At 51.1% G+C, this 27,191-nt stretch overlaps 1 protein-coding gene and 1 long non-coding RNA gene across 5 annotated transcripts; one reads left to right on the top strand and one right to left on the bottom strand.

The window, feature by feature from the left end:
* The first annotated feature begins 83 nt into the window (after nt 1-83).
* Nucleotides 84-10,614, top strand: LOC121828915 (uncharacterized). Its single transcript, XR_006071605.2, has 2 exons — nt 84-520; nt 8,620-10,614. It is a non-coding gene; the product is annotated as an uncharacterized LOC121828915 (long non-coding RNA).
* Tgif2 (TGFB induced factor homeobox 2) lies at nt 9,469-26,465 on the bottom strand. Of its 4 annotated transcripts, none has more exons than XM_076571052.1 (3): nt 26,363-26,465; nt 21,757-21,987; nt 9,469-11,997 (listed from the first exon to the last, which is right to left on the bottom strand). In XM_076571052.1, exons 2-3 carry the CDS (start codon nt 21,946-21,948, stop codon nt 11,473-11,475), a joined length of 717 nt encoding a protein of 238 aa, XP_076427167.1. In that variant the 5' UTR covers nt 21,949-21,987; nt 26,363-26,465; the 3' UTR covers nt 9,469-11,472. The 4 variants fall into 4 exon arrangements, with proteins under 4 accessions (XP_076427167.1, XP_006984213.1, XP_042132583.1 ...); XM_006984151.4 differs by lacking the exon at nt 26,363-26,465 and adding an exon at nt 26,023-26,179; XM_042276649.2 differs by lacking the exon at nt 26,363-26,465 and adding an exon at nt 25,176-25,314.
* Between the last annotated feature and the right edge of the window lie 726 nt (nt 26,466-27,191).

Here is a 27,191-nt window from a genome sequence, read left to right as displayed (position 1 = left end):
GCCGCCGGCTTGCGAGCTGCACCGCGCAGGCGCCGCGGAGGGAGGGGCGTGTCCTCTGCGACGTGCGCACGCAGCCAATCGGCAGCCACGCAGCCGTCTGCCCGAAAGCTCGGCCACGCCTCCGTGCGAGCGCCTTCCGCTCAGCGGAAGTGACGGAACTTAATCAGGCGCTAGGTAGGGTGAGCGAGAAGGGACAAGTGCGGCGCGGAGGCGAAACTGAGCGCGAGGAGGCGCTGTGGAGACTGAGGAACAGTCGCTCGGAGGAGAGCCGGAGCCGAGTGTCCCCTCGGGCGACAAGTAGAAGGGGTTCTGCAACCCTGCTCGCCTGCAGAGCCAGGTCCTTAGTCCCCTGGGAGGTCCAGGCGGCCTCGCTGGAGTTAGCGTCTGTGCATTCAGTCCTAAACCTACAAGTTACTCACGACTTGGTTCACGATGTTAACTCATCCACCGTCATGACTATGGAAAAAAGAAAGTTACTTCGCCTGGCGATGGCTCAAGTCTACCTACCGTCTGGAGAATGGTGAGTCCCAGGCCACGCCAACCTGGGCTACCAAGCCGACCCTGTCTCAAAAGGAAAAACAAAAAATGTTCTCTGTGTGACTTAACGACTCAGCTTGCCCAGCATTCTCTTCTGACAAACGTGAGGCTAAGATCCCAAGAGAAAAACTTCTTTTCTAAGGATAAGGCAAGTTGGAACCAATGGAGAACTTCGGCAGGGAAGTAGCGAAGTAGTCGGTGTCAGGATATCACTGCGTCCTCACGTTGTGGTGTTAGCATTTCACAGGGGATGTCTTGGGTGGCCAGAAGCAGCCGCACCCCTCGCGAACTTGTACATCGCAGTACAAATTCTGAGGCGTCCCATGCCGTGGTGGTACCTGTCTGTAATCCCAGCCCAGGCAGGAGTTTTAGGGTGGCCTGGTTACCTTGCAAGATCCTATGTCATAGCTAACCTGGGTTACTACCGAGGCTAGCCTGGCATACAAAGTAAGCGATTCTGTCTCAAACAAACGATGAACAAAACCAATCCTCACCTTCCAGATGGTGCCATACACAGTGTGCTAAGCCAATAGATCAAGGAACAGCACTTTTATGCAGTGAGTTTATAGAGGCAGAGTAATTTGCTTCGATCCACGGGACTAGTATCTGGGTCTATTTGACTCTAAATCCACGTTTTTTCTTTCTTGCTTTTTTTTTTTTTGTTTTTTTTTTTTTTTTGGTTTTTTTTCGAGACAGGGTTTCTCTGTGTAGTTTTGCGCCTTTCCTGGAGCTCACTTGGTAGCCCAGGCTGGCCTCGAACTCACAGCGATCCGCCTGGCTCTGCCTCCCGAGTGCTGGGATTAAAGGCGTGCGCCACCACCATGGTATGGGTGTTTTGCCTGCATTGTATGTCTGTGCACCATTTTGGGTGCCTGGTGCCCAGAAGGGGGTGACCTAGAACTGGGGTACAGACAGTTGTGAGCTGTCATGTGGGTGCTGGGAATTGAACCTCCCAGAATTCTTAATCACTTAATCCCTGTACCGTTGCTCCAACCCCCCCCCCCCCCCCCCCGTGTGTTTTAGATAGGATCTCACTATGAAGCCCTTGGCTGGCCTGGAATTTGCTATGTAGACCCAGGCTAGCCAGAAACCCACCTGCCTCTGACTCCCCAGGGCACTGAGATTAAAAGCATTCCATGTGCGGGACCACGCCTTTAATTCCAACACCCAGGTGGCAGAAGCAGGTGAATCTCTGTGAGTTCGAGGCACCTGAGGTGAAGACCCAACTATAGGTAAAGGTTGATAGATACAAAAATGAGGTTCTGGGGTTTTTTGTTTGTTTGTTTTTGCAAGACAGGTCTTTTTATATAGCCCTGGTTGTTCTGAACATACTATGTAGACCAGGCCAACCTCGAACTCACAGAGATCCTCCTGCCTCTGTCTCTCAAGTACTGGGACTAAAGGATTGTGCCACCTAAAACAAAACAAACAAACAAAACAAAACAAAAAAAAAACCTGAATCTCACTCTGTAGCTTAGGCTAGTCTTAAACTCCTAATCCTTCTGCCTCCACCTTCCAAATGCTAAGATTACTCCAACTCTGAGTAGTCCACATGGGCACATCTGCACATGCATGCACACACTCACACAAACACACACACATAAACAAATAAACCTGAGGGGCAGGTAATGAAACAGGGTCTCATGTAGTCCGAGCTGTCTTGGAACTCACTGTGTAGACCAGGCTGGCCTTGAACTCACAGAGAGCTTCCTAAGTGAAGGGGTCCGCGGTCTGCAGCAACAGAACAGCTCACTGTAGTTTTGATAGACACCTTCCTGATGGTCAGGGATGCTGAACGTTTTTCTGTGTGTGCACTGACTGTTTTTTGGTTTATTTGTTGTCTGATTTTTCATTATAGATATTACTAACCCTATGTGATTTACATTCTGAAGTATTCTGTGGGTTATTCTGTTGTTAATGCCATTTATTTACTACAAAGTTTTTCTTTGGTTTTGTTTAAGACAGGTTCTGATATGTAGACCGAGATAACTTTGGACTGGCTTTGATCCTTCTGCTGTTGCCTCTTAGGTTCTGGGATTACAGGCCTGTGCACCCATGTAGTCCAAACTTGTTCATTATATTTTGAGACAGAGAAGGCTGTCTCCCCGAGTTGCCCAGTTTAGTCTCAAACTTCTAGGCCCAAAGATCTCCTGCTTCAGTCTCCCAGTACCTGGGAGCACAGGGGAACGATTTCAAAGTTACTGAAGTCTAACTTTGCCAATGTTTCTTCTGCCAAGAAAGTATTGGCAAGTCTTCTGTTTCATTGAGGATTTCTTCTATTTTTTTCCCCTAAGAGTTTCATAGGCTAGCTTACCCCACAGGTAATCCTTATGGCTCAGCCTCCCTAGTGCTGGGACTGCAGATCGGAGTCTCCAGTCCCAGGCTCCCCTACCCCGTTGCCCTGGCTAAGCAAGCCCTCTAACAGAGCTTCAACTTCACAGTCTACTTTGAGTTAATTTCTGTGCTGTGTTAAAGCTCCACTGCTGTCCATTTGCCTGTAGATGTTCAGTGTTCTGGCACCATTTATTGAAACAACTGTCTAGATCCTAGTCCCTCCCAAAGAGTCTTTTCCACATTGGCCTCACACCCTTATTGAGAATAATCTGACTATCTTTATTCAAGTGAAGGCTAATTTCAGGGTTCTCTATTCTACTTTATTGGTCAATATGTCAGTTTTTATGCCAGTGCCATATTTTTTAGTTCTGTAACTTTGTGGTTTTTTGGAAATGACTTCATGCATGTATATGATGTGTTGGTCATTTTCACTGTCTAGTTACTCTGTCATCCTGGCCCCACTCCCTCCGAACCTGCTTCCTCCCCCAGAAGTCCCCTCATACTTTCATGTCCTTTTTTGTTGTTGTTGTTGGTTTTTGTTGTTGTTTTTTCGAGACAGGGTTTCTCTGTGTAGCTTTGCACCTTTTCCTGGAACTCACTTGGCAGCCCAGGCTGGCCTCGAACTCACAGAGATCTGCCTCCCCAGTGCTGGAATTAAAGGCTGCCACCCCCCGGCCCCCACCACGGGTTCATGTCCATTTTTTTCAGAAGATTTTCGTTTTATTTTTTATGGGTATGAGTATTTTCCCTGCACGTATCTGTACGTAGCACTTTTGTGTTTGGTGCACATGGAAGCCAGCAGAGGGCGCTGGATTACCTTGGAACTGGAATTGAGGTGTGATTGTGAGCAGCAGCATGTGGGTGCAATCTGTACTGTTTAAAAAAAAAAAAACAAGCCGGGCGGTGGTGGCGCACGCCTTTAATCCCAGCACTCAGGAGGCAGAGCCAGGCGGATCGCTGTGAGTTCGAGGCCAGCCTGGGCTACCAAGTGAGCTCCAGGAAAGGCGCAAAACTACACAGAGAAACCCTGTCTCGAAAAAACCAAAAAAAAAAAAAAAAACAAAACTCACTTTGCAGCCTTGGCTGTCCTGGAACTCATTCTATAGACCAGGCTGGCCTGGAACTCAGAGATCTGCTTGCCTCTGGATCCCAAATGCTGGGATTAAAGGCAGTTAAAATTTTTTTAATTAGCCAGGCTGTGGTGGCATATGCCTTTAATTTCAGCACTCTGAAGGCAGAGGCAGGCAGAGCTCTCAGTTCCAGAACAGGCAGGGTTACACAGAGAAACCCTGTCTCAAAAAAACCAAAACAAAAAAATTAAAAATTTTGGCCGGGCGGTGGTAGCGCACGCCTTTAATCCCAGCACTCGGGAGGCAGAGGCTGGTGGATCTCTGTGAGTTCGAAAGGCCAGCGTGGTCTCCAAAGTGAGTTCCAGGAAAGGCGCAAAGCTACAGAGAAACCCTGTCTTGAAACCCTCCCCCCCCCAAAAAAAAAAAACGTACTATACTTTCTGTGTATTTGGCTGTATATGTCAACATATGGTCAGAGGACAGCTTGCGGGAGTTCTCTCCTCCCACCCTGTGGATCAAACTCACGTTGTCAGATGTTGGCAGCAAGCGCCTTTACCCACTGAGCCAGCTCAAAGGCCCTCTATAGGGTTTTCTACCTGATTGCATCATCTTTGAACACAACTTTTCCTTAAATGAGACAGGTTTTTATGTAGCCCAGGATGGCCTTGAACTTGCTTCAGAGCCAAGGATGTATTTCTTGTATTTCTAATCCTCTTGCCTCTACATTTCAAGTGCTAGGATTACAGGTATTTACCATCATGCCAGGTTAGTTTTATGCTTGGATAAGGCTCAAACGCAGGACTTCTTGCATGGTCTCTTCTGACCGAGCCACATTTCCTGTCCATTTATTTATTTATTTAGTCATTCATTCATTCATTGCACCACACATCCATCCCCAAACTCCTGCAAATGGTTTCTACAGGAGGGAAAAAAATCTCAATAAATCTTTGTGTTATAGATTGTGAAGTTTAATTTTTTTTTTTTTTTTTTTTTTTTTTTTTTTTTTTTTTAATTCTAGTGTGATCAGACACCTGACAGCCTGGGAATTGAACCTGGGTCCTCTGGAACATCAGTCAGTGCTCTTAACCGCTGAGCCCTCTCTCTTTCCCTCAATTTTAAATTCTTAGAGTCTGGGATGTTTTTGAAGGTTTGTGGTTAGAGGATCTGGGATCCTGCCATGTAGCTCAAGGTGACCAGCAAATCAGAGGTTAAAAGTAAGATGCTGGAAACCCGATCTTCAGGATTTTGGAGGAAGCCTAGCTGGCAGCCCAGGTAAGCCCTAGCCTAGAAGGTATGTGACTAATGGGTGAGACTGGCTGGTTCCCTTTCTGAATTCTCTCAGGCTTTCTTATCTTAGGAAGTGAGGAATCTGGCTGAATCCCAGAGCATGCATCTGGTTAAAATAAACATCTTGGGTGGTCTGAGATAGAAAAGAACCTGAAGTCAGGTTTGGAGGTGGGAGACAGATTTGGAAGTAGTGCACACTTTGTCTTTGTGAGGTGTAGGGTTTTTAGCATGTCAATCACATGATCTCAACCGTTCGACTATTTCCTTCCCACTGAAGGCCTGTGACCCTGACAGCTGTTGCAGTGAGGCTGGAGAGGAAGGTGTGCTCCGCTGGCCTCAGATATACATGAGGGGTCACAGCAACCTGACATACTGTGGGGAAAGCGACTGCCTGCCCATGCTATGGAGAAGACGAAGACAGGGAAGGAAGGTGTACTTGTGTAGTGTAGTTTTGGCACACTCTGTGATGTGGAGCCCATGGATGAGGTTAGTGATTAAAGTGGTAATCCCAGGAAGGTGACCTTCAGGTCATTATAGACTGTCAAGGGCTCAGAAGCCAAACAGTTCAGGGAGGATCCATCCATCCATCCATCCATCCATCTAGTTTTCCTAGACAGGGTTTGAGTAGCTTTAGCTGTCCTAGAACTCAATCTGTAGATCAAGCTGGCCTCAAACTCAGATAATCTCGTGAGTGCTGGCGTTAAAGGCATTTGCCACCACTACCCACCTTTATTATTTTCTTTTTTTAAATTTATCTTTTATTTTATATGCATTGCTGTTTTGCCTGCATGTATGTCTGTGTGAGGGTGTGGGACCCCTGGAACTGGAGTTACAGGCAGGTGTGTGTGTGTGTATGATCTTCCATGTGGGTGCTGGGAATTGAACCCGGGTCCTCTGGAAGAGCGGCTAGTACTCTTAACTGCTAAGCCATCTCTCCAGCCCCTAAGACCTTTTTGTTGTTGCTACACAGACAGGGTTCCTATGTGTAGCCTTGGCTCTCCTGGAACTCAATCTGTACACCAAGCTGGCCTTGAACTCAAGAGATTTGCCTCCCTCTTTCTCCCAAGTGCTGGGATTAAAGTTGGCCACCACCACCCAAAGGCCTTTTTTTCTTTTTCTCCTGTAACTACTAAGACTGGAGGCTGGGGTACAGCTCACTTGTAGAGTATGCACTTAGCAGGTGGGAAATCTCTAGTTTGGTCCCAACCCCTCCTTCCCCAAACACACCAAAAGGCCGATGTAGTGTCTCGGGAGGCTGAGGCAGAAGGCCCCTGAGTTTGAGGCTAGCCTGAGCTACATAGTGAGATTGAAAACAAAACAGAAAAGCTGTCCTTACCAAATGAGGCTGTTCTATGACAAGGGGTCATATATTCAGCTTCAGGAAGAGGCATCAGTCACATTCACAGGTCAATTCCTGAGTATCATCAACCTACAGCTTAAGTTTTTTGGGGGATAGACAAGGCCTTATATGTCTCCTGTAGCCTCCAACTATATAGCTGGAGATGATCTTGAACTTTTAAAGTTGTGTGTGTGTGTGTGTGTGTGTGTGTGTGTGTGTGACACATGTGCCATACAGTGCATATGAGAGCAAAGAACAACTTGTAGAGTTAGCTCTTTTTATCACACAGGAATTGAACCGGGTAGTTAGGCTTTGCAAGCAAGCACCTTTACATACTCAGCCAACTCACAGGCTGAAATTCTGATTGTCATAATGCTACCCATAAGAGTTCTGGGATTACAGGTATGAGCTACCATGCCTGAACTATGACGCCAGAGTGAGTGCTGGGGAGCAAACCCAGGGCTTCATGAACGCCAGTACTCTATCAATGGGCTGTATCTGTAGCTCCCAGAAGCCAGTTTTGGTTTTAGTTCTTTTAAAAGTATTTTTAGAAGCCATTTCTCCTTACGAAGTGAGACCATTCTAAGCACTTCTCCTTTCTAGGGTGTATTAGTCACATTCTCATTACCATGGCCAAATACCTTGAGAAATGATTTTTCTTAATATTTATTTATTTATTATACAGTGCTCTGCCTGTATGTATGCCTGCAGGCCAGAAGAGGGTACCAGAGCTCATTAGAGATGGTTGTGAGCCACTATGTGGGTGCTGGGAATTGAACTCGGGGCCTCTGAAGAACAGCCAGTGCTCTTAACTGCTGAGCTACTTCTCCAGCCCCCCTTGAGAAATAATTTAAAGGATGAAGGTTTCTGTTAGCTCAGGCTTGACTAGAGGTTAAGGGTAGAGCAAAGGTGTTTACTGTATTCTAGCATGGAAAGGAAAGGAAAGCAGGAAAAGGGTGAGACCACCGTATAGACTTGGCTAGGGCAGGCCCATCCAGTGACTACTTAGTCCCCTCCTCTTAGTTCCTACTCCCCTATGTCACTAAATTATAAACCCACCCATTGACTAACCAGTTATAGCTTCCATGATCTGTAAAAAAAATTTTAAAAAGCCCCTCCCCGGGGCTGGGGAGATGGTTCAGTGGTTGGGAGCACCGACTGCTCTTACAGAGGACCCGGGTTCAATTCCCAGCACCCACATGGCAACAAATGTCTGTAACTCCAAGATCTGATCCCCACCCCAGACATACATGTAGGCAAAACATCAATGCACATAAGATAAGAATAAATAAATTATATTTTTTAAAAGCCCCTTCCCATCAGGTTGCAATAGCTTCCACCTCCTACCAAGACAGGGTTTCACTGTGTAGCTCTGTCTGTCTTGGACCTGGCTTTGTAGACTGGCTTGCCTCTGCCTCCCGAGTGCTGGATTAAAGGTGTGTGCCACCACCGCCCAGCCTGCAACAGCTTTTAAATGAAGGGCCTTCAGGGGACATTCAGACCCAAACCAATATGGGAATATTACTCTTATATTTTTGGTTGTGAGCCTGTCCTTAAGAGCTGAGCCGTCTCTCCAGCCTAGGCATATTACTCTGGATGCCATAGCATCTGGATACGTAGCCCAGGCTAGCTTTTGAGTCACTGATCTTGCCTCTACTCCTAGAGTTCTGGAACTATATTAGGCCCAGCAAAAAACAAATCTCTTTTGAGGCTTACTTCTTCCTCCTGGAAGTGTCTAGTTTGGGGATACTAACAGGCCCTGTTGAATGAGTAATGAGTACTCAATTTCAGTTTTGTTTTTTGGGTTTTTGGTTTTTCGAGACAGGGTTTCTCTGTGTAGTTTTGGTGCCTGCCCTGGATCTTGCTCTGTAGACCAGGCTGGCCTTGAACTCACAGAGATCCACCTGGCTCTGCCTCCTGAGCGCTAGGATTAAAGGTGTGCTTCACCACTGCCTGGCTGGAGGATCAGGAATTCAAGGCCAGGCTGTGTTCACACAGGAGACACACTCTCTCTCTCACTCTCTCTCTCTCTCTCTCTCTCTCTCTCTCCAGCTGGATGCTTGGCAGTGGTAAACCACTCACCACTACTTGAACTGGGTCTGGACATCTCTCAGTGACCCTGAAGCAAGAGACTTAATTATAATCCTAAATTCATACCTACACTGGCTGAATTCAACAAGTAACCTAAACCCTCACTCAGTTACTTTGCCCAGGTCGTGGAAATCACTCTTGTATATGTGTACGAAATAACCAGATGATCACTGCAGAGGCCCAGGCACACAGCACAGCTGTTTACTACTGTTGTTGGCTTTTATGCTTTACGCCACAGTTACCATCTTGATGTGACAAAATACATCCGAAGCTAGTGGAAACAAATGGGAATTTACAGGCTGACACAACAGGGAAGTGGAAGTCAGACTGACTTCAGCTGCGGCTGAAGCAGATGTGGTCCAGATCTTACACCTGCTTTTTTGTGGGGTTTGTCAAACTGTAATATGCTTTTCCTCACTCGGTGGACTTGCCAGCTCCCAGGTCCACTCGTCATTTAGCAAACCCAGTGTTTACCAGTGATCAGAAGTGACTGGCCAGGCTTACAAGGACTGTAGAGTGCTGAACAGAACACACAGGGACCAGGAAAGGACTGCGCTAACCTAGGCGGCTAAAGGGACAGTAGAGGAGGCAAAGCAGATAAAAACGCAGTTACTGGCCAGGAGGTGGAGGCGAAGAAACCTTTAACCCCCCTACTCAGGATCTCCGAGTTTGAGGCCAGCCTGGTCTACAGAGCAAGTTCTAGGATAGCCAGGGCTACACAGAGAAACCCTGTCTTGAAGAAACAACAAAGACCTCAGTGACTGCTCTGTCTCAAAAGCATAGTAGGTCTAATCAAGAATTCAGTTTAACTTTTAAAAATAAAACCAAACAACTTTATTTGACAAAAGACACAAACCAATTATTTACAGTAGTTTTTTGCTCAAATATTGTTCAATGGGACAACCATACTTCAGATTTATCTTACAAGCAACCTAAGCAGAGACTGCCCCACCCCTTAGATGCCCCACTGTATTCCAGGAAGGGGGAATGCCAGAATATGTCAGCAGCATGGCTCCCTCCCCCCTCCCTCCTCTCCTGCTCAGTGCACTGTGGAGGAGAAAACTCCCACTCACCCCAATGTCACCCCCTACTGTAGGGATCCTGCAGCAATCACCGGGGATCTCGGCTCACAGACAGTTGGGGTCGAAGTGGGCAAACAGCAAATTCTACGAAGCTGCCATGTTCATCCCCCTAGCAGTGCCTCTAGGGGACGAGGGTGCTGGATGCCCTGGAGGGAAGCGGGAGATGCAGCCTAGGAAGGCATTCTCCTACAGAGAGCAAGTCTTTCACTTCCCACTTGCACAGCAAGGGGTGGGGCTAGGCCACTCAGGAGAGGTAGGGAAGCCTGTACGAGTGGCCGGGGCTCCCTAGAAAGGCCAGGGTGGTGTATCTTTCTCTGGGACAGGCACTCCAAGTCAGTGAACACCCAGGAGCCTCTTCTCTGTTCACAACCTAGTAAACATCAGGAAATTACAGTCAGGACTCCTCAAATCTTCTGAATATTCAGAACACAAATATTTTGGTTAATAAAAACCTAGGATTAGTGTTTCTTAGGATATATAAAGATGGGGTATACTGTTGCTGAAAACTAACAAAACAAAACAAAACAAAAAACAAAACCCAGCAAAGTAAAAGGGGTTAGGGGAGAGATTAAAACCACGTGTGGTCAGTTTCCCCAGGAAATTTAGGCAGGCCCTTGCAATTCCAACTTGAAGGGAGTTGAAACAGAGGCAACTCCCAGTGTGGACCTGTGCCGCACTAACCCCTTTCCCAAGAAGGTTCCAGCTGCCTTTGTGGAAGAAGCAGCGTGTCTGAAGGGCCTCCTGACCAGTAGATGGCTCACTCTTCCCAAGTAGGAGATGCTGGTGCTACCGAGTTCTGACCAAGCTCCTGAAGGAATCCAAACAGGCTACAAAAAAGGGAAGGGGAGACAATACCCAAAGGAGAGAGAGAAAACAAACTGTTTCTGTCTAGCTTAACCATCCCAAAATAACAGTAAAAACAAGTATGTCTCTAGTCTTAGCATCCATCTCTGCTGTGTCTAAATGGCTATCTGGTTCAGCTGGACTTTTATCGCCTTCTGTGCCTGCTGCAAATAATCCAACACCTGCAGGTATTTTTCTTCTGTCTTTTTTTAATAGAGTAATCCAAACCAAGAATCAAACAACCACTTCCCGCTGGAATTCAGCACGGCTGCAGAGACTTTGCTGGTCCCTTGTACAATCATCCCCAGTGCGGCGGCAGATCACCCCGTTTATAAAGCTCCATAGCGTAAGGTGCTCTCTCCCCACACCCGTGCTTCCAGGCTACCTACTGCCATTAATACAAACCACAGCAAAAGGAAAATACACAACTTAGCAAAAATCTAAACATTCAACTGGAGTCGGCTCTGTGACATCTGCTGGGCCTTTTCCTTTGTCCTTTGAGTAAGCTGGAATGTGCACACCTGGCCTGACCGAAAGAGGCACAGCTTAGGGGCAGCTTGGACCTCGCTCAAGTCTCAACTTGGCAAGTTTCCGGAGCCTGCCGCGGAAAGCAGGCTGGAGTGCAGACGTCCCAGGGTTCTCTGGAGAAGCAGCAGCAGCAGCACCTGGCTCTGGTGCCTTGGCCTCTTCAGAGAGGAAGCTTGAAGGAATGCAGTCAGCAGAGTGCAGGCCCCGTAACAGTGCAGCTGCTGACTTTCTGCTGAGGACCTCTGGACAGAGATGATCCGATGCTTGGCAGTGATCCGGAGATAACCCTCTGTATGAAAGGGAAGTGAACCAGGAACCTGGGACAGCTGGCCTGAACCTCGAGCCACCTGGTAGCAGGCGCCTACTTGGCATTTTCCGAGACTAGAGGAAGGGGAGTGTGTAGTAATGGAGGTGCTGGATCCTGCTGCTTCTGAAGCTCCATCTCAGCGGCCCTCTGCAGCGCCACCTCCACCAGCAACTGGAAGCTGCTGAAGTCTTCCTTGTCCTGCTCTGGGGGTGTGGGTGGCGGCGTATTGAAGAGTCCACCGGGAGGGCTTCCAGCCTCGGCACTAGTCAGCAGGGTGAGTGTGCTCCCAGGGGTCACCAGGGCCTTAGGGGATTCCAGCTCCACTTGTGGAAAGGGGGCTGCTGCTGGCTTTTCGCCTTGGCTTGAGTGGAGCGGCACGGAGCAGACGGACAAGGAGAGCACGTTGGAGGGGGCCGGTACAGATACGGCCAGCAGGGAGGGGCTGCCACCCCTGGGGAGAGCCACATCAGAGGCTTTGCCCCCACGGCGGGAGATGGTGAACTGATTGGGGTCTTTGCCATCCTTCCGAAGCATGTCTGGGAGAAGGCGACGCCGGGCATTGATGAACCAGTTACAGATCTAAAACGAGTGTTAAGAGACTCATCAGTTAACTCCATTCCAATCAGCTATGCTGTGCTCATCTAAGCTGTTCTATTACCAAGACAGACTTGGGAGTTAGATATTTTGGATATTGGGGTGAAAACCTGACAGAAGAAAGAAGCAGTGGAAGAGCGACCAGCTGACCTTCTCTCCACACTTCCCAGACCACAACGGGGCACAAGAAAAAGCCCGAGAATCTCCAAGTCCCTCCCTCCTTCCTTCCTGTGGCTCTCTATCCGTATCCTAGGTTCTCTGTATTCTCTATCACAACACAACTACCAAGTGCTCACTGTTCCAGACACCAAGACCCAGCAGCAAACCTAACAGACAAGATGCTGGCCAGTGGCAGGGCGGGACAATGGTGTTGAGGGAGCTAATGGTGGTGAGGAGTTGAGGAAACAGTTTCTGAGGAAGCAGTTTTCAACTGAAATCTAGAAGGCAAGGGTGTGTTGGGGCACACCTTTAATCTCAGCATTTAGGAGGCAGAGGCAGGGAGGTTCCATGACAGCCAAGGCTAAACAGTAAAACCCTATTTCAAAATAAAAAAAAAACCCTGAAAGACAAGCAGTTGAAATGGGAGAGGTGTAGGGAGCAGGAGTGAGTACTGGCAGCAGAGTACTCATGAAAAAAGTGCTGAAGGCAGGCATGTGTGGCTGGGCTCAGTGTGGTTGTCAGAGGTCACCTCCTAGGATAAGGATTTAGTTTTATGGACAAAAAGGGAGCCATAGGAATTATTGGTTTTTATTTAGTTATTTTTTTGAGGCAGGGTCTCACTATGTAGCTCTGTTCTGCAACTCACTCTGTAGACCAGGGCTGGTCTCGAATTCAGAGATCTACTTGCCACTGCCTCCCGAGTGCTGGGATTTAAGTTGTGCACCACCACTATCGTGACGAGTTTTTTTTTTTTTAAATCAGTGTGTGTATGTCAGTGAGTGTGCAAGTGTGCAAACATGTGCAAGTGTGCATCATGTGCCCGTAGAGGTTAGAGGGTAATTGGTGGGAGTTGGTTCTCTTTCCATGTTGTGGGTTCTAGAGATTGAACCATCAGACTTTGTGGCAAGCAGCACCTTTACCCAATGGACCATCTTACTGACCCTCAAGTAATCTCAGCCCCATAGGAGGGTTTTAAGCAAAGGAGTGGCCTATTATGTAGAGAACAGGCCGGAAACAGGGAGATGGGATGGTAGTTCAGATTCCCTTTGGAGGTGACAGGAAGAAAGTGTCCCATCTGTTTAGGACACTAGCTTCCAGCCGAGGCGTAGGTGGACACAGCAGGGAAGGTGCTGAGAGGGACTCACTCCTGAGCCGCTGCAGACCGGAGAGACACAGGGACCCCAAAGGGGTCAGGGAGAGGAGTGACTGCTTCCAAGCAACACCAGGACCATGAGGCATGTCGTCCTTCACGGTATGCTGTGACATGCTGCAAAGCTCAGGGCGCCTGTAGGCCGGGGAGAAGATCTGTCCCCTGTGTGTCCGTATATTTTTGCAGTGCTGGGATAGCACCCAGTCTTGTTCACGTTAGACAAGTGATGTATTACTGAGCTGATCCCCAGCCTTAGATTCTTTAATACCCCAGGTGCTGGCGGCGCATGCCTTTAATCCCAACACTCAGGACAGGCGAATCTCTGTGCATTTGAGGCCAACCTGGTTTACAGAGTGAGCTCCAGGACAACCAGGGCTGCACAGTGAAACCTTATCTTGACAAAAAAAATTAACAACCCCCCCCCCCCACTTCACAGTTCCCTTTCTGACCTCTTCGCTGGTGTAATAGTTTACAAAGTGCAATGCTGGTGATTCCAGCTAGAAAGAGGCTGCCTGTCTCCCACTGCCGCTGGGTCTGGATTCCGGAGCCGGGCACTGAAATCCTCCTGCCTGCCTGCCGCTCTTCTGCACTCAGCATTTGAGACAGCTTTTGGGCCATGCTCATTCAAAACCAAACAACTGAACACACAAGCCGGCACTTAGTCCCAGCACTCTGGAGACAAAGGCAGTGTGTGGACTCGAGTTCCAGAACAGCCAGGGCTACACAGCCAAGCTGTGTCAAAAAAAACAAACCAAACTGAAATTCCAAAGAACTCGATGCCTTCTACATAGCACATTCCCTGTTTTCTGGAATGCTTTCTTGCCCACTGGTGGACAAAGGTGTAGGCTGTGTCTCCAGCGCAGATTTCGCTAACAGCTGCCACTTACTCAGCACAGTGCGCTGGATTTTCTTCTGACCAAGAAATGGGTTGGGCCGTCCCCAGTTTCCCTGGTGAACAGACTTAAAGCTCCGCACGGCGAGTGCCAGGATCAGAGTCAGTTCTCTCTCCATCTGTCTCAGGACCTGGAGACCAGCTTGCTGCAGTCCCCAGAACAGTTGGGGTGGAGCCCCACCTTTCCCCGCCCGCCCACCTGCTTTCAGGGCTTATTCATATCACTCGTGTTTGCCTACTATGTACCAGGCCAGTCCCTGGTGCATGCTGGAGCTGCCCTTTTAACACTCCGGTCCCCTGCCTCAGGTGCTAACCTCCATCTGGCCATACAAGGATAGTAAACAAATAGGCTGATGACCACCAGTCCATGCCCAGAAACAGGAAGGAATAGTATAGAAACCTAAGACCCCTCTCTAACTACTTCCTGTTGGCCATGAAGTGGCTCCCCCACTGTTCAGCACACTGCTGCTCTACCACGGCTTCATAACGAGCCCAGCCAGAAACAAAGAGCAAGCGAGCGACCATGGACCAGGCCTCGGCAACTATGAGTGATAAAAACAAACCCTTACAGCCGGGCGGTGGTGGCGCACGCCTTTAATCCCAGCACTCGGGAGGCAGAGCCAGGCGGGTATCTGTGAGTTCCAGGCCAGCCTGGGTTACCAAGTGAGTTCCGGGAAAGGCGCAAAACTACACAGTGAAACCCTGTCTTGAAAAACCAAAAAAAAAAAAAACAAAACAAAACAAACCCTTCCTTAATTAAAACAAATATTCAACATCAGAGACGGAGCTAGCAGATCTGTGTGAAGTTGTAATTAAGGGCCAGGGCAATCACATCGAGCACAGGGAACAGCAGCCAATGAAGCCAGCTGTGATAGCACACCCCTGTAATCCCAGCACCGGAGGCCGAGGCAGGAAGTTCGGGTCAAATTTGAAGTCCACTTGGGCTTTAAGACCCTGCCTCAAACAAAAGGACTAATGGACAGATTGTGAATGTGTGTTGTCTATGCAGTCCTTGTTACCCAGGAGCCTAGGCAAAGCAAGCAACACAGTAAAACCCCACATCCAACAACAACAAAAATCGACAAGGAAGAGGGTATGGTGAAGAGGGTATGGTGGGTGATGAGCGCTCCGTGGCAGGGGGATCTCACTAGTTGGGAACACCATGCAGTCTGACTGAAGTTTCACATGCTAGGTCCTGCTGCCTTGTTAGTTCACTGGCAGACACTCTCAGACTACTAAGTACCAGCAGCTGTAGGAAAAAGAATGGTCAGGAGTCTGTCTTCTTACTTCCTGGGAAGGCTGCGGCAAAGCATCATACTTCCCTACTGTCTGCTCAGGAGATCAGAGACCCAGGCTCTCGTACCCATCTCTATCCCTGACTATTATCAGGCTTCTTTCTTGGTACAACTCTTGAGCAAGCCCTGGGGTATAGTCTTCCCATGGGATCTCTGCCATGTCTAGCTAAAGAGACAGACACCGTGATGGAGACCGATCTGCAGCAGACACAGCTCGGTATCTTGCCAGCTGCATTTACACCATCCTACAGAAGAGCCCTGTCAGGCGGACTGGAGACAGAGGCATCTGTGGCCCGTCTTTCCCTCTCTGCTCCAGCTTCAAGAGGGCCTGCCCCTGAGGATTCTCACCCTTCTTCACCTCAGGGTTTCCCCAGTGTAAGCAGGTGCACACGCCCAGACAGACACCAGCAGGCTCTGGCCACACTGGCTGGAGTTCCAGCTCGGTCCTTCAGAAAAGGAGGGCTGAACTGCTGGCCGGGTGGGCAGGGAAGAAACAAACCTAAGCACCCTGACCTGGGTGTCTTGCCAACCACTTCACGGGCATTCTGCTAAATGTGCACACAAGCTTAGGAGGTGGTAGGCAGTGTCCCCGAAGCCTTAGAGAGGGGAATACAGAGACGAAGACATGTGCCTAGTCACAGCTGGTCTCAGCCTCGTCTCTTGGTTAGAGGTCTCACTCTTTGCTGGCCTGCCACATGGGCAGCTAAGTAAGCCGCACAGCCTCAAGAGCTTACTCAAGCACAGAACTTCAGCTCCAGATGGACCTGCTCATTCAGCCGTCCCCAGGCTATGATGCAGGGTTTGTGACCACCTCCACTGTTGGAACGGTGGCCATCACCAGGAGTCCAGTAGCCTCCCCTCAGGTCTCAGGTTTGAAAGCTGCAATGAGCCGGGCGGTGGTGGCGCACGCCTTTAATCCCAGCACTCGGGAGGCAGAGCCAGGTGGATCTCTGTGAGTTCGAGGCCAGCCTGGTCTCCAAAGCGAGTTCCAGGAAAGGCGCAAAGCTACACAGAGAAACCCTGTCTCGAAAAAAAAAAACCCAAAAAAAAAAAAAAAAAAAAAGAAAAGAAAAAAGAAAAAGGAAAGCTGCAATGACTGGCCAGCAGCAGGGAGTGAGCTTAAGACCCTTTCTCCCACCAAGGGCAGCACCTGTCCACCTGCTTCCTATCTCCCTCAGCCATCTGTAACAGGAGCCATGCACCTCTACCTCTGGGTGGGAGGTGGTGGGAGCGGGTACCAGGGATGGTTTAATGACTTGTCTAGCAAAGTTGGGAGGAATGTAGCTGTGGGGAAAGTGGAAAAGCTTTCTGGCCCCAATCAGCAGCTGTGTGGGCACACAGCCCCAGGACACTCTCCACACGTATCTGTTTCACAGCCGGTGTGGTAGACTATTGCTCTGTCTTCTTGTCCCACAGAACCGCGTATCTGCGGGGGGTGAGGGACTAACTCCTGGTTTTATGCAGTGCTGGGGACTCATAGCAGGACCCTGGGATTGTTAGCCAAGCACTCTGCCACCCGAACTCCATGCTCAGTCCTTATCATGGATTTCCTCCACCACCCCACCTGGGGATCGAATCCAGGGCCTCATGCATCCGAGGTAAGTGCCCCACCACTGAGCTACCCATCAACTCCTTGGAGGGATTTTAAAAATCATTTAAATAGCTATTGTCTATCTGCTTTATGGATTTGGGACAGGTAGAATGAGGTGGAGTTAACAAGATGTTTTTTGTTCTTTCTATCTCTACCTGTTATCCATCCATTTTTTTTCCCCCAAGACAGGGTTTCTCTGTGTAGTTTTGGTGCCTTTCCTGGAACTCACTCTGTAGACCAGGCTGGCCTCGAACTCACAGAGATCCGCCTGGCTCTGCCAGTGCTGGGATTAAAGGCGTGCGCCACCACTGCCTGGCCCATCTATCTTTTTAAGGATAGGGTCTCACATCTCACTCTGCAGCCCTGGATAGACTGGAACTTAAGAAAGATCTACCTCTCCCGATTCCCAGGTGCTGGGATTGAAGATGCGCACCATTCAGCGCCTGGCCTGCCCCGCGGCTTCAGCTATGACCCCGAAGCCATGACCCCGGCTTCACCCCACACATGCGCACTCTGGCTGCAGCTGCTCCTACTCTCTCCTCCTGTTTTTCCCTTTTCAACAGTCTCCACAGTCCAGGCTGACCTCAATTCACGGCACTCTCCCTGGAGACCATAGATGGGGGCCACCACCTCCGTCTGGCAATGCATGTTTTTAAACAAGGGCTCCAGAGAGCTGCTGCTCAGACTCAGGCGCAGTGGTCTGTCCCTAGTGTAACCTGTTCCTGTGAGTGCCAACGGTCCTTCTACTCAAATAAAAAATGTCACACAGAAGCTCAAAGAATACACAGAAAGGCCCTGGGGGCAGGCGACATGTGGCCGTGGAAGCCCCAGCCTGGAAGAGTACGGGACATAAATAAATACAGTGACTGCCGGACTAGGGGCCAGGCCACCCCTCCCACCCAGCCTTCACAGGCTCCTCTCTGACCCCAGGGCCTTACCAGGGGGCCTGCTATGCTCAGGGAAGGCTGTGAGGAGGGAGCCCAGAGCGGAGCCTGCCGGGCTGCCTTCCCCCACAGAGCCCTCCTCCCTCCCTCAGCAGCCCAGGTGGCGGTAAAGCTAAGGAGCCGGCTCAGGACCCTCCAGGCACTCCAGTCAACAGGAAACCAGACTGAGTCCAGCCAATGACCTGAGCTTCGACCGTCACAAGGACCAGTGAAAATCCTCCACAAGAGATCCAAAAAGGTTTTCGTCTCCCAATTGCCTTGCTCTGGGCAAACCCCAGCAAACCATTTACTTCCATGACTCATTGACTTGCTAATGCACAGCTCCAGGGCAAGTTAAAAGAGACAATCAGAAGAGAAGCCCCAGGGAGAAGAAACCAGCTTGGCATGATGGAGATACCTGTTGAGGCCAGTGCTGAGTTCATTTGAATAATCTTCCTTTGGAGCAAGGAGTGTGGTTTAGTGGCAGAGCTTGGAGACCTCCTTAAGAGCAAAGGACTTTTTTGAAAGTAAATACAAAGATGTGTGACTGAGGAGCTACTGCCTTTTCTACTTGAATATTTCCTTCATTTTCTGCAGTTACAATTACTGAATCCTCTCCTGACAGATACTGATCAGAACCACCCCGAGTGGAGCCCCAACAACAAACAGAACTAAGGTCTTTGTCCCCACTCCCTGGTGACTCTGCCATCTAAATGCCCTAATGCTGGCCCAGGAGAGGTGGAAGCACCTGACTCCTGTAGAGGTTGGGGTTCCCTGGTCAAAGGAAGGGGTGTGGTAACCTGAGTGCACAGCAGGAATGTGGGTCAGAGAGGAGACCTACAGGAAACAGCAAGGGCTTGTAGTCAGACTGGCAGGAGCCGGTGAAGGATTTTATGTGACAGGTGATCTGTCAGTGATGACAAGGAAAAGCATGGGATCAAGAAGTTGCATTCTTGTCAAGCCTGGTGACACATGCCTTTAATCCCAGCACTCGGGATACAGAGCCAGGCGGATCTCTGTGAGTTCCAGGCCAGCCTGGGCTACAGAGTGAGTTCCAGGACATCCAGGGCTACACAGAGAAACCCTGTCTTGAAAAACCAAAAAACAAAACACCCACCAAACAAAGCCAAAATAAAAAATAAACAAGAAAGAGTTCTGTTTCATACCTTTAGGCCCAGCGCTGGGAGGCAGAGACTGCTAGATCTCTTATGAGACAAGGCCAGCCAAAATTATACATAACAAGACTTTGTCTCAAAAACCCAAACCAAACCTTACATTGCATTACATGCAAGGGAAATGTATAAAGGGGCCAGAGCTCAGAGGAGCCTCCGAGAAAGGGCAGGGCCAGAACTGTCAATTTTCACACAGGTACTTTAGGCCAGAGTCTTGAGAGAGGCACACTGCTGAGGTTGATGTGGGGCTGAGGGTAGGTATCCTTTAGGGAGTGCCCAATGGTTTCCACTGGTCCCTAACTCTCAGTATAGTCCAGAGCAGGTGGCCATCACTGGGACCCAGTGGCTGATCCCTGCTCTGTACTTGGAGGTGCACGTGGAGCTCTGCTCCTAGGGAGTCCACTGGTCTCTACAAGGATGTTTTGATTTTCTCTTTCCATTCTGATCACAAGTAGGTGCCTCATGTCCAACTACACAGCAGGAGCAGGGAATGAAATACACTGGCCCCTTAGTGCGCTCCGGTGGGATTTCATTGGTTTATATTCATCGACTTTGGAAAATCAGTTTTGTAGCTGTATTATCAGAGCAAAGTTAAACGTTTTTAACTCAAGTTTGTTGGTACACACATAATAATAAAAATGATTTTGGCTAACATCTTGAGGGGAGACGGAGCCAACAAGAACAGCTCTTTCATGCAGTGCTGGGGAACCCTGCCTCCTCCTTTGGAGTGCCTGGCAAGTGCCTGATCACTCTGCCCCTTTCCCCAATTCTTAAAAAAAGGGTCAGGACATTCCTCAGCTTAGAGAACTAGTGTCCCTGACAAGAAGCAGTTCCAACACAGTGTGACAAGTGGGTGGACAGGACAGGTGTGAGGTGCCATAGGGACGTAGAGCAATGACTCCAGACAGGCTGCAGGCCAGAGTGTTTGCAAGAGACAAGTGCTCCAGCAGAATAAAGCAAACGCAGAAGGCCAGGACTGTGCCCGGATGTTCATGACCAAGCGCCAGTCCCAGGAAGAGCTGAAGAGGGAGCTGGGGTGAAGTCTGGGACCCATCTGAAGACAGCGACCCGATCAGATTTGTCCTTCTGAGGCTGAAGGATAAAGGCTGGGTTACCCTGTGTCTCCGCTGCGTTTGTCCCTGTAGTCATCAATCTGCACCCCACTACGCCCTCCCCCAAGACTAGATACTCCTTAAGGTATACTAGACATAGGAGCTGGACCCAACGGAGGCCCCCTGGGAAGTAAACATGAAATGCTCCATGCTGCCGCGTGCATGAACCCCTGGAGGAGAAGAAAGAGAGCAAAAGACAAGCACCCCAAATGGTGTTGGAAATCTTGAGAGTGCTCCAAGCTTTTCCCATTGTCAGCTGAGGAAATGTGGGCCAGAGCCGGCAGCAGCCTGGCTACGGCAGCAGCCTGGCTACGGCAGCAGCCTGGCGACCGGCCAGAGGCCTCCTGTGAAGGGGGTGGGACGCCAGCCAGTCCTTTAAGAGTCTAGACCCTGTCTCAGGACAGACTTGGACTAACCACTGCCCAGAGCAGAGAGCAAGGTCACAGGGATTTTACAGGCTGACTACTAACAGCGCCTGTTCATGGGAGGAACAAGAGGCGGGAAGGTTGGGGAGTGGCAGGATCAGAGCGGAGCGAGGGAGGGAAGGCGGGAGACAGCTTGTGGGCTGGAGAAGTGGTATGAAAGGACAGAGGAGAAAGCAGGAGGAAGCCTACTGGCTCATGAGAGGACCTGTGAAGCCACCAAGACAGGGACAAGTCCCTGGTGCTAGGCCCAGGGCCTACTGCATGATCTCCCAGGCAACTGGACCCTGAGCACTGCCCGTCAGCATCATGGAAACAGAGCAAAGCCTTCTGCGAGCCAACAGGACAATCGAAAAGAGACACTACTTCAAGTACAAACATCTCGAGTGTACCCGCCCTGTTTGTTGTTTACAAAGGTTCTTTTATATTCGGTTTGAACTCTGTTCCTCCTAACAGGTCCACCAGGCACTGGAGAGGAATGTATGGCCATCCTCCTCCTCTTCCTTCCAAGCGCTGGGTTCACAAGTGTGGACCAACCTGTCTACCTCCAGCTCAATTTTTAAAAGACCTCCTCTTTTACATTAAGAAAAAAACAATTATTCATAGGCATTATGTCAACCTGAAGAGGCAAGACGCCGTCAGATCTGCTGGAGCTGGGCTACAGAAGGCCCTGAGCTGTCTGATCTGGGTGCAGAGAGATAAACCTGGATCCACAGAAGAGCAGGAAGTGCTCTTAACCACTGGGTCATCTCTTCAGTTTAACCACACCACAGAACCCAGCTGTCCTGCAATCAAGTCCCGTTCAAACAGTGCGGCAGCGGCCTGCAGCTCAGCCACTCAGTGCCGCCTTCTCACCTTCAAGGTCCACAGTGACACTAGAAACAATTCCTTATCCCTTCAGAAGGGCCAAGGCCTCAAGGCCAGCTGCAGTGACACCCCCCACCCTGTCTTCCCTTGAGACGAGGCAGGGTGTTCCCATCTTACCCCCGAGGGATCAGGGACAGCGCTGGAGACTGGTGCCACCTTACCTGCAGCACTGACAGGTTGGTCTGCCCCGAGAGACTCAGCTTCTCCTGCTCGGAGGGGTAGGCATTGTAGCGGTGCAGATACAGCCAGTCACGGAGGATCTTCACCGACTCCTTGGGCAGGTTCCCTCTGCGCTTCCTCTTGCTGGCCAGAGACAGAAGGCCTTCGTCTTCACCGAGATCGCTGTCCGACATGGTTGGTGCCTAGGTCCCTAGGCTGGACCTCTGGGGAGCCTGGGGCAAGTGACAAACGGGACGGGGATAACATTACCACTTCATGCCTGTCCCCTTTCCCTACTAATGAGTCCACCATCATGAGAGTCAGAGTTCCAAATCGTGGCTAGTACCATAGCCTGAGCAAGCTAGAAGGATGAATCCTAAATGTCACCAATTCATGGAACAGAGAGGGGACTACTCAAACATGAGTGTCACCTCTTTCAGAAACAGAATAGGACCAGAACGAACTACAGCTTCCTCAGTATTTCCACTGAGACAGGGCCTCACTATACAGCCCAGGCAGGTCTTGAAATCACGATCCTCCTGTCTCTGCCTCCCAGTGTCAATGGCCAGGTTGAATTCTGTTTTCCAGGCCGTCCAGGAAACTTAACCTTTATCACCTCACTGAACTCTTCAAAAGCTCCTGTAAAAGGAGAAACTTATCATCTTATACATTAAGAAAGCTGCCAAAGGCACCAGGGAGTTACCACATGAGCCAGAATTTGAAACTTGAACTCGGGCCTATGCACAAATGTTCACAGCAGCCAAAAGGTGGAGACCATGCAGAGACCTTCAAAAGGCGGCTGAACGAGAGCACTAGCTGGCCATACAAAGGAGTAGAGGGGGCCGGAGAGACGGCTCAGCAGGTAAGAGCTCTGGCTGTTCTTCCAGAGACGCTGGTTCAGTGCACAGCACCCATGTGGTAGTTAATAGCCACCTGTCACTCCAGCTCCAGGGGACCCAATGCCTTCTTGTGACACCTGTGGGCACCCATGCGGTGTATATACACACATGTAGACAAAACCCTCACACGCATAAACAAAATAAATCATCAGAGTCACTTCTGATGCTTGCTACAGCATGGAGGGGTCAGCAGTTAATTAGGGCTGGGGGGCAGAAGGGCATTCATTCGCCTTTGATGTTTGTTTATTTTAGAGTTTTACACACATAATATTCTTTGATCAAAGTACTCTATTATCTTCTTATTTTTCCTTCTCCCAAGATTTTATTTCTTTTTATTTTATGTATATACATATCTGCCTAGTGTGTGTCTGGGCACCACACATGTAGTGCTCTGGGAGACCAGAAGAGGGAGGTGGATCCTCTGGAATTGGAGTTACAGATGGTTGTGAGCCTATGTCTCTTCTGGGAACGGAACCCAGATTCTCCACAAGAACAAGTGCTCTTAAATTAAGCCGTTTCTCCAGCTCAAGCCACCACCACCCCATCTCCCCCATACCTGTTCTTATTTTAAAAGTGAATTTCTGGGGCTGGAGAGATGGCTCAGCAGTTAAGAGCATTTGTCAAAGTGGTGGTGACTCAAGCCTTGAATCCCAGCACTGGGGAGGCAGAGGCAGAGGCAGGCAGGTCTCTGAGCTGGAGGCCAGCCTGGTCTACAGAGCGAGTTCCAGGACAGCCAGGGTTACACAGAGAAACCCTGTCTCGAAAAACAAAAACAAAACAAATCGAGCATTTGTTATTCTTACAGAAGACCTAGGTTGTATTCCCTGTACCCACAGGGTAGGTAGTTCATAACCATCCATAAATCCAGTTCCAGGGGATCCGATGTCCTCTTCTGATTTCTGAGGTGAACACACACATACAAACAACACTCTTACACATAACATTAAAAAAAAAAAAAACTAAACCCATAATTTTTTTTTTAAAAAGAGAATTCCCATTTCTTAGGATCCACTAAGGAAGCAGTTCCTTCCAAGGCCCAGGGGCAGGTTTGGAAACCGTTCACCGTGGTCCTGCAGCCAGCCACTTGTAAGTGCAGAGAGTAGTGAGTCAATTCCTACAGTTGTTTCTCAGACCCTCTCCGTGGACGCGGGGCCTCTGACCTGGACCCAGACTTAATCTCAGAATCCAGATCAATGAGTGTGGCTCCGGCCCCTGCTTTAACTCCCACTGGGCTGCGGGATCCTAATCAAGTGTCCCCTTTCTCTGAGTCTGAAGCCCTCCTCCTTCCCTGCCTAGATAACGCACCCCTATCAGCTGCTCCTCTGCACCAGACAAAGTTCCTGTTCACACAAGCAAAAGAAATTTACATTTTCAAAGCACAAGTTCTGGGCCAAGGCTGTGCCAGAATCTCAAGGCTCCTCCCTTCTCTGCCTTTTAACAGCTCCCCAGCAGGCCTAGCCAACAGACTCTGGCATCTCCAAGGTTTTGTTTCCTCGACTTGGGCCTGAGCCCAGATCTCCGGGCTGGCTAAGCCAGACTTTCGAGGGAAGGGTCTACCTTCGGCCAGGCCACCTGGAGGTGAAATGGACACTGCTCAGAGGTACTGCTCCTCAAAGTATCACAAATGGGCTGCTTTCTGAGGGCAGACATTTCAACCACCAGCACAGCTGGGATTCAACCACCAGCACACAGCTGGGATACCAGCTCAGGGATGCAGCCCTGGCAGTTGGTGAAAAGTTTACTGAAGGTCATCTTTACAAATTCCACTTTAGCTGCCAGCCAAGAACCCAGTCTTCAGGGTTCCCAGAGGACGGCCTCAGCGGGAACTTTTCCATCCCTGGGTCCTGCACCCTGGGCTTGCCTGCCGTTTCCCACACCCGCATCCCAGTAATACCCCAATCTCGATATTCCCCCATGCAGTTTAACAGTGCTCAAAATCACTGACCCGATCACTGCTCACATCCCACAAGCTCCCCAAGTTTTACGAACGCGCACAATTTACACCCCATACTTAGGACCAACGACTACAATGACTCTTGAGACTAGCTCAACTCCTGCACCCGCCCACCCACGAACTCCAACTGACCTGCCCACCCACGATCTCTCCGACCGAGGAGCACGCACGTCATCACATTGGCCATCCATCAACTTTCACCCTAACGGGGTTACTGGCTGCACCCTTGGACACTGCACCCCATACAATCTCCTACACACTCCCACAATACCATCTGCGGCAGCCACTCCCACAGGAACTTTCTGACAACTCTCCCAGCTCCAGATACTCTCCCCCAGGCCGCACACTGGGGCTGGAGTTCTCAGCAGCTCACACAAAGCGCGCAACCTCCCCCGCGGCCCAGGCGCAGCGGAGCACATGGCTCATGGGGCGCCGACGAATGGGCCGGCGCTCAGGGCACCCTCATCCCCCGTACCCCCCCCCACGAGTCACGATGCGTGCAACAGCTCCCCCGCCGGTCCGCCACCTGGCGGGGGGGGGGGGAAACTCTGCAAGAAAGAAAACTCACGTGTCCATTCTAGGGCAGGAAAAAGTTTGGTTCCCAACCCCTTCCCCAGTACTCCACGCAGGCTGACTCTTGGGGCGCGGGGCCGCCGGAGCGTGCGCGCTCGGCTTTGTGCTCCGAACTCGGCCCGGAGGGGGAGGGGAAAGGAGGGGGCTGGGCTCCAACCTCCGCACCGCCCCCCCCCAGCCCTGCGCCCAGACTCCATGTTGGCCGCCCCCCCTGCACCGGGGACGCGCACAGCCCCCGCAGGAGTCCCGGCTGCCCCTCGCCTGGCCCCGGAGTCCCGGCGCGCACAAACTTTCTCCGCGTCGCCAGCCCCACGCGCCCCACAGCCTTGGCCCGCCCGGGAGTGACAGATGCCTCGGAGACAGACTTTCCTTTGTTCCAAAGGAAAGGGGAACTCGCGCGGGCTCCCCAGCCCTCCCCGTCGGGGCCCCGCCCGCGGCCCCCACCTCCAGCTGTCACTCGGCGGCCCCCGGTCCCGCTCCGCCGCCGTGGAGGGGGGGGCGGCTGCCGGCGGTTAGCAACGTGCACTTTTGAAACCAAACAAACCCGCTCCCCGCGCGCTCACCCCGCTGCGGGGCACCGGCCGCCCTCTCCCAGGCTGGGATCTTTGGGAGCCGACCCCCCCCCCAAAGGATCCCGAACAAGCCTCCCCCTCCCCCGACATCCCGCGCCAGAGCTCAGCGGTCGGGACGCGCACACACACACACACACACCCAGGCTCACACACCCACTGTCGCACGCGCCGGGACGACGCCCCCGCCCCCGCCCCGCCGCCCCAAGAAACTTTCCAAGTTGTCCGCGCGCCCCCACCCGCGTCTCCAGCCCTCCGGCGTCCCGCACTTACCTTCCCCGGCGGCTTTCCGGCCCACGCGGCCTCGGCGGGGTGCGGGACGGCCCGGCCGGGGCGGGGGGGCGCCGGGGGAGCGCGCCGCGTACCTGCCGGGTCTGACACCCGCCTGACAGCTCGCGGCTGGAAAGCACCTCGCGACCTGACGTCAGATCCCCTCTCCTCCCACCGCGCCCGCCGCACCCTCCCCCACCGCCCCGAGGCAGAAACAAACTTTGCGCGGAGCGTGGCCAGCTACGCCCACCCCCGGGGGCGGGCCCGCGGAGCTGGGGGGCTTCGCCCCGCCCACGCGCCGGAGGGGGCGGGCCCGCGGCACCTCCTTCCTGCGCCCACCCACCTTAGGAATGCCACATGGCCCGGGCCGGGGGCGGAGCGGTGGGACCCGGACTCCAGGAGTCAGCTCGGGGGCAGGAAGTGGCCCGCTCCTCCTTTCGGAGAGCGTTTCCGGAGCGCCTACTGTGTGCGCCTCGCTGGGGGTGGGGCGCTGCCGGGGCACAAAGGGTGCCAGTCCCGGGACTTTTGTAAGTTCGTTCCCTCCTCTGGGGGCTTGCCCGTGTGGGGATGGGGAAACTGAGGCTCCGTAGATATGGAGACTTAACTCCCAGCCGCTGAGGGATCTGTGGTTTTGTCTGTCCGTAGGGTCGCGGAGGTCACTTTGGATAAAACCCCAAGCCCAGGGCCTAGCGCAGAGGGTTGGCCAGGGGTGACTCCAGGCAGCGAGCCCCACTTTGGAGGTGTCCGCAGTTACTCTGGGTGCTGACACATCTGCCAGTGTCCTTTGGCCCAGGTGGGTCTCATGGAGACAGGGTGGTGAGTCTAGGCTCTTCCGGCGGTCCAGGCTGGTGTATTTTTCCTTGCCGGTTCCCTGACCGGCTGTCTCTTGGGTCTCTACCTAAGTGTGGCAGAGCCTGACTCCGGCTCAGAAGGACCTTTTCTGAGTTTGTGGTCATAGAGGCCCAGAAACCTGAGACCCTTGTGCTAGTACCAACGACACTGGACCGGTCTTTAGGGTTTTTTTTTTTTTTAATGCCATTGTTATCTTATTATTTTACTATGAACTGGGGTCTCAGACCAGTCTCAGACTTGGAGTGGTGCACCCGCTTCAGCTACCTAAGTGACAGAAACGACAGCTGTCATTGCTACATCAGGCTCAGCTTTTTTTTTTT

This window comes from Peromyscus maniculatus, chromosome 4, assembly GCF_049852395.1.
Source record: "Peromyscus maniculatus bairdii isolate BWxNUB_F1_BW_parent chromosome 4, HU_Pman_BW_mat_3.1, whole genome shotgun sequence".
Classification (NCBI taxonomy): Eukaryota; Metazoa; Chordata; class Mammalia; order Rodentia; family Cricetidae; genus Peromyscus; species Peromyscus maniculatus.
This window is presented reverse-complemented; position numbering and strand designations above follow the sequence as displayed.